At 42.6% G+C, this 9,712-nt stretch overlaps 2 protein-coding genes across 2 annotated transcripts; both read right to left on the bottom strand.

The window, feature by feature from the left end:
• Positions 1-3,739: 3,739 nt before the first annotated feature.
• LOC118332018 (homeobox protein Hox-B1b-like) lies at positions 3,740-5,480 on the bottom strand. The gene is made up of 2 exons (XM_035667151.1): positions 4,854-5,480; positions 3,740-4,555 (listed from the first exon to the last, which is right to left on the bottom strand). Exons 1-2 carry the CDS (start codon positions 5,410-5,412, stop codon positions 4,245-4,247), a joined length of 870 nt encoding a protein of 289 aa, XP_035523044.1. The 5' UTR covers positions 5,413-5,480; the 3' UTR covers positions 3,740-4,244.
• A 1,434-nt stretch (positions 5,481-6,914) lies between these two features.
• LOC118333587 (homeobox protein Hox-B3-like) lies at positions 6,915-8,930 on the bottom strand. Its single transcript, XM_035669299.1, has 2 exons — positions 8,669-8,930; positions 6,915-7,481 (listed from the first exon to the last, which is right to left on the bottom strand). The coding sequence occupies exons 1-2, from the start codon at positions 8,928-8,930 to the stop codon at positions 6,928-6,930; spliced, it is 816 nt and encodes a 271-aa protein (XP_035525192.1). The 3' UTR covers positions 6,915-6,927.
• Between the last annotated feature and the right edge of the window lie 782 nt (positions 8,931-9,712).

The following is a 9,712-nucleotide window of genomic DNA, read 5'->3' as shown; positions in this document are numbered from 1 at the left end:
ACTCTGGAAGTGTGTGTGTGTGTGGAGGGATACCTCAGTACTCAAATCAATGTTAGCCCTGTGAGCATTGAATATAAAATCATTCAAATTGTATTATGTTAGAATATATGAGCCATTTCAAAATATTAATTCAGCATTATTTGAGGTGTCTGTTAAGGATAGCAGTTACAGCTCGCCGTGCGTTGACTCGACTGAGTGATTGCACACCTCTATTACGTGTGATGTATGAATGTATGAGAGAGACCTATTTTTCATTACCAAGACATTGTCCCTAGAGGCAGTTGTTAAAGAAGAATCTATGAATTATCCCCCCCCCCCTGGAACAACTGGCCCTTGTCATAAACCAAGGAGAGGAGGAGAAGGAAAAGGGGAAAGGAAAGGAGAAGGGGAGAAGGTAAGGAGAAGGAGAAAGGGAGAAGGTAAGGAGAAGGGGAGAAGGTAAGGAAAAAGGAGAAAGGTAAGGAGAAGGGGAAAGCACCGAGCTATTGATAGTGTTGGGATTGAGAGACTGGAAGGACGCCAGAAAAAATGTGTCTGCCTGCGTTTGTGATCCTGCACGCCGCCGCCTCTCCCTCTGTCCAGTTAATTGGAATACAAAGCAGAGCGGGGTCGATGAGAGAGTGGTGGTGGTAGTGAGGAGGAAGAGGAGGAGGAGGAGGAGGGAGGGAGCTGCTGTCTGTCTGCAGCAACACTCAACCTTCACTGCTCGCTGGGAATTGACTGGGGAACCAGCAAGCGAGACCGACACACTGTCACTGGTAAAATGAACTGTCACCTTGCATTTCTCAGCCTCTTGGCAGCATCGAATTGGCCGCTTTGAACCATGTGACGTGACACTGATTGAGTTCTGGTTCCCCCTCCTCCTCCTCCTCCTCCTCCTCCTCCTCCTGGGCTCTAAGGGAAGAAGCCGGTTTAATTTCAAGTGTACAGGCTCTCCATGCAAAGTATCCCGGCTCAGTCCCCGAGCTTCCGACTTCGCCTCTTTACACCGAACGTTTCACGGCCGCTCTGTTCTTTCCTCACCGCCCCTCATTATTTCACCGTGCTGCTTCGTTACTCTGCCTCTCAGCCAGTCTTGTTTTTCTTACAGCATATAGTCATGGCGGTCTGACAGGCACACGGAGGAGGAAAACTATTAGGGGTAGCCGTTTGGATCCTGGAGGCAATCCCAGGGAGTATTAAGACGTTAACCCTGGCCAAGTCACTTGTCTCTCTCAGTTACTATGCTGATGGAGTGGGGAAAGGATGCAGTGGAAGAGGGACCCGGGAGGCTGCTGCTTCAGGTCGGCTGGTGCTTCCAGATCCAGTAGAGCCTGACCGGGATGGGGGATGGTTGTCAAGAATCTCCCAGTCTGGGCTAAAAAGAGCCTCAGTGCCACAACAAAGGAAGAGTGTGCCATTCATAACTAGGCAACATTTCTCCACAACGATGAGCAATAATAAAAAAATAAACAACACATGTGACTGTTTATGAGTTCTTTACTTTCTTTTTATTAACAACACTTTGTCATGTTCTTAAAAAAGTGCTTTAAAAGTATTGTTTTCATTAAAATTGTTAATAATGTCAAATGTGATGCTTCTTAAGTGTCATACTTTGCTGCTTTTTAATTTTTACATTATAGTAAATTGAGTATTTTTTTGATTTTGGACAAAAACAAGACTTTTAGGAAATTGTGATTTGGCCTTTTTCACGCTTTTCTGGCGTTTTTACAAATCAAAATGATTTAATCGAGAAAATAAACTGCAAATGAATCGATAACGAACAAGTGATCGTTTGTTGCAGTATTTCTTTGGCCTGTCGTGAAAGGTCCTTTCTCCGTCTTGATAAACATTGGTGGACCGTAATAAAACACCAGGGACAATGATGGAAATACGACTTTATCTTCTGTCCCTGAAAAGGTCTGACATGTTTTATATTTATACATATTGTCAATATTGCTCAGTTTAATGGAAATTTCTCTCTTGCACTTCAACAGATGCTCCTTCTCCATTCATCTACGTGTCTCCTGTCAGCGTACTAGAGTACAAACTGTATATGTGATAAAGGGCGTTAAACCTAAGTAGCTGTGTTTGATATCTGCCAATAAAAATGACTCCTCTGTGGTATCTCTTAGATGACCAACCCCCCCCTTTTCCCATGAATACTGTATCTAGTTTCCCTTTGAAGCCTCGGGACCCTGCAGAGTGACATGCGACAGAGGAACTGGTAGAAAACCAAGGAAGTGAGCCTGGCAATAGACTTGTAAAAGAGCCTGCAACAACTGCAAGCAGCATGGGGTACAAACAGCACTGGGTTGACCTCAAACAAAGTGCGGAGGGGAGGGGGCTGGCTAAAGATGTGCAAGATATCAGAGGAGTAAAAGAGGGTTGGCTGCTGTATCCATCAATAGACCTCATGTTTGTGCAGTCGGGTGTTCACGCTGTGGAGTTTTTGATTATTTTTGTAACCATAGTGTTCATTAACCATTTTCTGCTCTTCTCCTCTCCTTGCCCTACATTCTCCGGCAGAAGGCAGAGAGGGCTACGCCGCTCCGAAGGTGAAAAACATCCTCCTCCTCTTCCCCCAGCTGAACATCTGTCTCCGCCGGTGTTGGCTGCAGCACCGACTCTGACACCTCCAGATGGAGAGCCCGCTGGGAGCGCTGAGGTATTACCTACAGAGATGGCAGGGATCACACCTCTGGAATGAAGTCCCACACTTTTTCTACACCGTGCCCCCTTTTTGTTGTTGTTGAATCGGTCACTATTCACCATATCGATTGTCACCTCCACAGTCCTTGGCCTTGTGACTCATCTGAAGAGGAAGCTTTTTACTTAAGAAATGCATGACAACAAACCTCTCAGCCCTTTTCTAATTTACAGTAATGGGCCGTATGGTATTTCAACTGTAACTTCTATTAGTGGAACTGTATTAATTTTTAATATAGTTGTGAGAGAACTGCATACTCATGCGGATATATTTCAAATGATTGCTGATTTCCATTTCCTACAAGCATCCTTTTTCAGAAACTTATCTTTAACTTAGTTTTTAGTTTGCACAAACCAGAACATCGACTAAATGCCCTCTATAATCACTTTACTCCAAATATTAAAAGCAATACCTGCAAAAAATCTAAAGCACGAGAGTCTTAGAGTTGACTTCTTTCAAGCCACTCTGGTGTCTTGACAGATTGACTCTGCATTCATTTGTTCCTGAACTCTGTGTGAACCTCAGCTTTAGGAAAAAGGGCACCAACAGGCCAGTGCTGCTGGGGCAGAAACTGTGTGCGCAAACCCAACACCCAGTGCAAATATTGAACCTGCTGCCCCCTCTTACCATCAGATGAAACTAGGTGGTCAGGTCCGGCAAACGTTTAGCTTAAGGTGAAACCACAATGAGCGTTGAAGTGTCAAATTATCAGCTTACTTCTAAAATGTGGTTGTTTTAATGAAAAAGTATTTAACTCAAATTATGTAAAATAAGAGTGGATGTCATTGCAACCTGTGTCAGCTGTATCCGAGGAGAATTTGGGTAACAAATCAAGGGTGAGACCTGGCTCCCTGGAGTTTGTTGTCATGTTTAGAGCCCCTGGAGGTATTTGAGGGTGAAAAGGTCGCTGGGAACCACCCCATGTGTTGTGAAAGATTCCTCTTGTCACATTATGCAAGGAGACTTGAGTTGAGACTATTAATGGAAATATATATAGAAAAAGAATTTGTGAGGCGATTCAGAAACATTCATATTTAGAACAATTTATTATATACATATATTTTTTTGAAAAATAGGAAAAGACTTCATCAAAGGGAGCAAATTCTGTATCAAAAGTAGAAGTTTGATAGGACTTAATTAGGGATTATCAGCATCCATTACAGCCTTTTTTACATAAACAGCAAATACAACACTTGTTTTTTTTCCATTTGATAGATTTTATTAAGCTAAATCATCTCAACAGTTGTTGGAAAATACCCTGTAAATAAATAGTGCAAACAATGACACTGAGCACTCTTCAGTGCTCCAACACAAAAACATTGCATGAGCTTTTATGATGGGAAGGTTTCAAACACAAGAACGAATGAAAAGACATTTTTTTTAAAAAGTTTCTCATTCTCATTCAGAAATAGATGCACAATAATCAGCAGACACAGACATACCCTGTATATACTTTACAAGTCCACATGCATTTTTCACAGTTTTTCAGGAATGGTGCGACTGAGGGAAAGAATTGGAGACGTTCAGCAGTCTTTCTCTTTTTTTTAAAGTCAAATCATGGTTCACAATCTTTCCCCGTTCCCTTTGGAGAGGTGTCAGGCCTGGGGAGTTTCTCCACAGGTGCCGGGCTGTTGATCAAACCGCCGCCCAGTTTCTCGCGTTTCTTCTGCTTCATCCTGCGGTTCTGAAACCAGATTTTCACCTGCGTCTCGTTGAGCTCCAGACTGGCGGCGACCTCCACCCTCCGCGCCCGCGTCAGGTACTTGTTGAAGTGGAACTCTTTCTCCAGCTCGGTCAGCTGCTTGGTGGTGAAGTTGGTGCGGATTACGTTGTGCTGGCCGGGAACCCCGAACTCCGACAGGACCGCTGTGGAGAGAAATGGATGAGTTGATGATGGAGGAAAAACATGACAGTCGTGAAGCCTGAAGAATGGCCTTTAGATATGAATGAAACATGTGAGGAATGGAAAGAAACAAATACAGAACATTAGTTGCCGATTAAATTTTTTCAGAGCAATTTAAAACACTTAGATTTCAGCTGAATTGTGTTTTTACGCACGGTTTACGCACTGGGAGTCAAGATTACCTCCAGAGGTCTCATGGGTTCTCTAAAAAGCACTCCCAGCTCTAATTATCAAATCTGTCTGAGATGAAGATGAACAAACCTGTTTTTGGCGGATTCCTCTTCACTTTCATCCAGTCGAATGTTTTAGAAGTTTCCTCCACATGGTCCAAATCCTTCTCCTTGCTTTGGGGCGGTAACCTTGTGTAAACACTCTCTGGATATTCTTGCAGTCTCTGATCCCCGTTTCCAAAATGTAGATACTGGCTGCCCGTTGCAACTCCAGGCCCACAGCTGTCCCCGGTATAGGGAGCCATGTTTGTTCCAAGGGGTGAAACCTGCGCATGAATGTAGCTCCGGTCCTGCTCGGGCGCCAGGCCGTACTGGTGGTGTCCGTACTCCAGGGAAGACCCATACATGGAGTTCCCCGGTGCTGAAAACTGCAGATCCAAGTTAACGTGTGTCTGGTGGTGCAGAGGGAGGCTCGGGGTCTGGTGTGGCGCAGAAGTTGCAGCAACTAAGCGCCCGTCCGGTGCGTAACTATCACTTGTTGCGCACGAGTTGGACGACATGTATCCATGGTTCAAGTTGTGGTATCCGGCCTTGGCACTGAAAATATTTGCTCCCCGGTTGCACACGGGGTAGTCTAAGTAGGAGTTCATGCTGGACTTGGGTCTATTGTTTGTTCAGAAGTGATCAAGACTGAGGAGTCATTAATCGGTGCTCCCTTTGCCCTGACCTTCTAGGTAGTATGTCAAAGCTGTAAAACTGCCTCCCACCCTCATATCACCTTCCTGACACACCATGTGACCCGCTAAACGCCAATGGCAGAGGACCTACAGCACTCTGTCAAGTCTGCAGGCTCGTCCATCAAACGGCTCGCATTTACATGACAAATGCTTCAATCAAACGCGCTCATCCATCTGATAAGAACACAAACATCAGGGCACATTTTCCGGCTACAGTGTTAGAGGAGCACGAAATGACAAATTAATGAGACTTTTTTTTTAAAATGTGGACAAATATGTGGAACAGATATAATAGCAAGAGACACATTAATAATAATATGGATTTAGTGTTATAACTGTTATGTTAATGGCCTCCAAATAATAGAAAATAGGGCACATGCATTACTGTTGTCCTTGAGGTTAAAGTTACTACATAGACTGCTAAATCATTCTTGTGACACTCAAGGGATTCAAGTAATTAGAATACAACGTAATAAAGTCTCTTTTTTAAATATAAATATATTAGCCTTTTTTTAATTTATGGCCTATATCCAGTTTGGGCGTAATTATTTGCATTATGTGCATTCATTTATCTGAATTCTCGGTGTAGAAAAACACGTTAGAGAGAGAAACCTCGACACTAGTTATAAATATATCTAAATGTAAGTTTGGTTAAAGAGGTCTTTTGGCTTGTCACCAAAACATTTCTTCGGCCTTTCCACAACATGAATCCCGCAGACAGACTCTGACTCAAAGGCAGCGCAGTGAATTCAGTGATCCATCATGCGCTCTTTTTAAAGATTGACAGCTTGTGTGGCCCACTTTCCCCATAAAAGAACAAAGACACATTTAAGAACCATATAGGCTTTTTTTTTTAATCTGGCTTCTTCTTCCTTTTTTGTCGTGCTTGAGATTTTAACGATAATGTAATATCTCCCTAAGCCTATCACGTCCACACTCATCCCTAATTAAGTAAGAGTTAATGTGATGTTATAGACCTCAAGTGCTAATTAAGCTGGAACAAAAAAAAGTGGGGAATTTGCCATTTTTTCCCAACGTTTTGGCTTCATTACAGTCGTCTTTTTCTTTTTGTATACTGGCTCTTGGAGGAGTATTTACTCTGAAGAGTCTGGTGAGGAAATCTCAACAAATTGCGTTTTATTTATGTAGCTGAAATAACAACAGCGAACATTTTTAATTTGAGCTACAGCATTTTCCTTACTGCCTGGAAACAAAATGATTAGAAGTGGCCCATGCGTAAAAGTTAACACAACAATAAATATAAAATGCACAAGATGAATAAATATGTATAACTAAGACTCGAGACCAATTAGTCCAATCAATAATAATAAAAGAAATATGCATGCATCAAGACAGATCAGTTAAGTCCTTTTATGAATTAAAGGGAAAGTTTTTTTGTGGAGAGTCGAGGGATTCACATCTTGTCTGCTACAGATGAGTCAGTTTTGGAGCTTGCATGATTCTGTCCTGAGAGCAGCTCTGAGGGAAATATAACCCGTCCAGATCCACATGTGGGTCTGTTGTGTGCGCGCTGTTGTACTGCACATTAAACTGCGGGCCGTGCGTGAAGCCTGGAGCTGGATACTCTGGCGGGTACGCTGCCTGGGTCTGGTGTTGTTGGGACTTGAGCGGAGGGGAGGCCGACTGGTAATCCCCGCCCAGATGGACATAACCCAGGCTCGACAGAGTGGGGCTGCCCGGGGCGGAGGGGGAGGACGGGGGTGAGGAGGAGGAGGTGGTGGTGGTGAGGCCCTGCAATCTCTCGTCCTTCTTCTGCTTCATCCTGCGGTTCTGGAACCAAATCTTGATCTGCCTCTCCTGGAGGTTGAGCAGGCTGGCCATCTCCACCCGCCTCGGTCTGCACAGGTAGCGGCTGAAGTGAAACTCCTTCTCCAGCTCCACCAGTTGCGCGCTCGTGTACGCGGTGCGCGTCCTCTTGGAGGCCGGGGTCGCGCTTGGACACTTCTCGTTGACGGTGCAGTCTGTGGAGCAAAAAGCAAACAAGGGTCGAACAGGTTGGAGTAACTGAGTGAAAGCTGTAAATGGGAGGTTGTCTTCTTTCTCCTTTTTATTCATGACTTTTAGTGAGTCTGTGTGTCAGTTTTCTGTTTTATTAATTGACTATATTCATATTATTTTGATCACAATATACTAAACTATAGTATAGAGGCATTAAAGAGCATGCTAACCTCAATAAATACATGTCTTTTATTTTGAAAAGTGCAAAAAAATGTTGTTTATCTCTTTAAATTCCATCCTAAAAAAATGATGTGAGCCTGAAATCGGAGCCAAGGTGTGTTTATCCTCCTCCTACATGCCTGACTGTAGCTTCATTAATGGCCACCTGACCTTTTGAACCTGAAGGGGGGAAATATAAACTCAATTAACTGCATAAAAGCTCATTAAAGGGAGCAAATAACCCGAATAAATAAAGGATAAATAAATAAATATGAATCAGACAATAGGCGTTCGAAGCAGCAGCACTATGGTGAGAGAGAAAGCAGCCATCAGTTAAACCACACTGTGTTTATAAGTGAGTTAGAGGTTGTGGTGTGTTTGACAGTATCTGATATGGAGTGAGAGGAGGAAGCAGGTCAAACATATTTCAAACATGGTGACTTAAGTTTAGCGCATATGTGGTATGTTCTGTTGTAAGTGGTTGTTGCTGTTGTTCTTTATCTGAATCTAAATTCAAAGGCTGAAGGGTCACATCTGTGCAATCTGTACAGACCTCTGAGGCAATCTTCTACTTTCTGGTTATTTATATATATATATATATATATATATATAAAAAAGTGGAGATTATCATCAGGCCTTTTTGAAAGGTGAATTAAAGTTTAATTGATGTTTTCTCCACTAAAAACTATTTTTTTTATATAAATGTGCATTTCCAAGTGAATTATTCTTTCTGTGTCACTTATTATTGTTTGGAAAACTGCTATAAAAATAGATTGTTTATCTCTTTAGATGCTGAAAAGCTGAGCCAAAGTGTGTTTTTCCTCCTGTCTGACTGTAGCTTTATTAATAGCTGCCTGACCTTTTGAACCCGAAAAGGAGAAACTATAAACTAATTTCCCTCCATTAACTGCGTAAGAGAGCTGGTTAGAGGAAACGCAAATGAAAAGGCCTCATTTGGAAACACTTGCTGCCTGTTCTTTGTCATACAGACCTGCGATTCTCCTGCCGTGTTTCTGCTCTGAGTGTCTGGACTCTTTCATCCAGGGGAAAATCTTTTTGCTCATAGGAAACTTGGGGTTTTGCTGTTTTGACCTCCGAGGAAACGTGCGCTCAAACGTCTCCACTTGCGCCAATTGCTGGTGTGCGGCCGCTTGCCGGGTGCAGCCGAACGCACCGACACCATCCAAAGACCCGCTGAAGAAGTCGTGGTGCTGCTGGATGTTGTGCGTCGCAGTGGCTTTCTGCATTTCCATGAAATGTGCACCGGGGCCCCCTTTGACCTTCTGACAGAGCGCTGGCAACCAAATGTCACATGGCAGGTTTCCAGAGAGCCCTGGGCTTCTGGCCTGAGAGGATCCAGGAAGAAAAAAGAGACAGAATCAGGGAGGAGACCACATGATCCATCTTATCAACTCAATAGTATTCTGACATGAATAGCAAGCCTCTCTTGGCCAGAGAGGCAACGGAAATTTAAGAGTTTGGCGCAAATAAACACTCCGAATTCGAGCATAATCGTGTAAAATCTGAGTTTAAATTAAATTAAATTCTTATTGTTTACCCCCAACAGTTAAACCTCACCGGTCTACAACAAGGCTCATTTTCTGTTTTTTAATTATGTTGTAATACATCTCAAACAAAGGGTATATAATGATCTCAGGTTATGAAATATAGGACTTTCTTTTGTTCGTTTTAAAAACAACAAAACAAATGACAAACATGATACTAATTAGTCTACACATCCAAACATAAATAGGCCCATAAAAAGAAAATACATTGGATATAAATATAAAAAGTAAACACATTTAAATAGAATTAATAGGTATGAAACTGTTAATAAATAACAGCCTTGTGTGCAGCTAATGGATAACCCTGTCTCTAACATTTCCGAGGAGAAAAATTAAATGTTATATCACAATCTGCTAAAAAACCCATCCATCAAACGCAAAATAATACAAGAGTCCATTGTGCACTGCAGCTGCTTTTATGGCCACAACTGAAAGAGAGAAAACGCGATAATAATAATAAGAATAATAAT

This window comes from Morone saxatilis, unplaced genomic scaffold (genome assembly GCF_004916995.1).
Source record: "Morone saxatilis isolate NCDOM2014 unplaced genomic scaffold, NCSU_SB_2.0 Contig1, whole genome shotgun sequence".
In the NCBI taxonomy this organism is placed as follows: domain Eukaryota; kingdom Metazoa; phylum Chordata; class Actinopteri; family Moronidae; genus Morone; species Morone saxatilis.
This window is presented reverse-complemented; position numbering and strand designations above follow the sequence as displayed.

What these genes read in the sequence shown, in the direction of transcription:
- LOC118332018 (XM_035667151.1), bottom strand. Translation starts at nt 5,412, where the DNA reads ATGAACTCCTACTTAGACTACCCCGTGTGCAACCGGGGAGCAAATATT. An exon ending in GAGGAATCCGCCAAAAACAG is followed by an intron (nt 4,556 to 4,853) that starts GTTTGTTCATCT and finishes TTCTCTCCACAG; the next exon opens with CGGTCCTGTCGGAGTTCGGG.
- LOC118333587 (XM_035669299.1), bottom strand. Translation starts at nt 8,930, where the DNA reads ATGGAAATGCAGAAAGCCACTGCGACGCACAACATCCAGCAGCACCAC. An exon ending in ACACGGCAGGAGAATCGCAG is followed by an intron (nt 7,482 to 8,668) that starts GTCTGTATGACA and finishes TTTGCTCCACAG; the next exon opens with ACTGCACCGTCAACGAGAAG.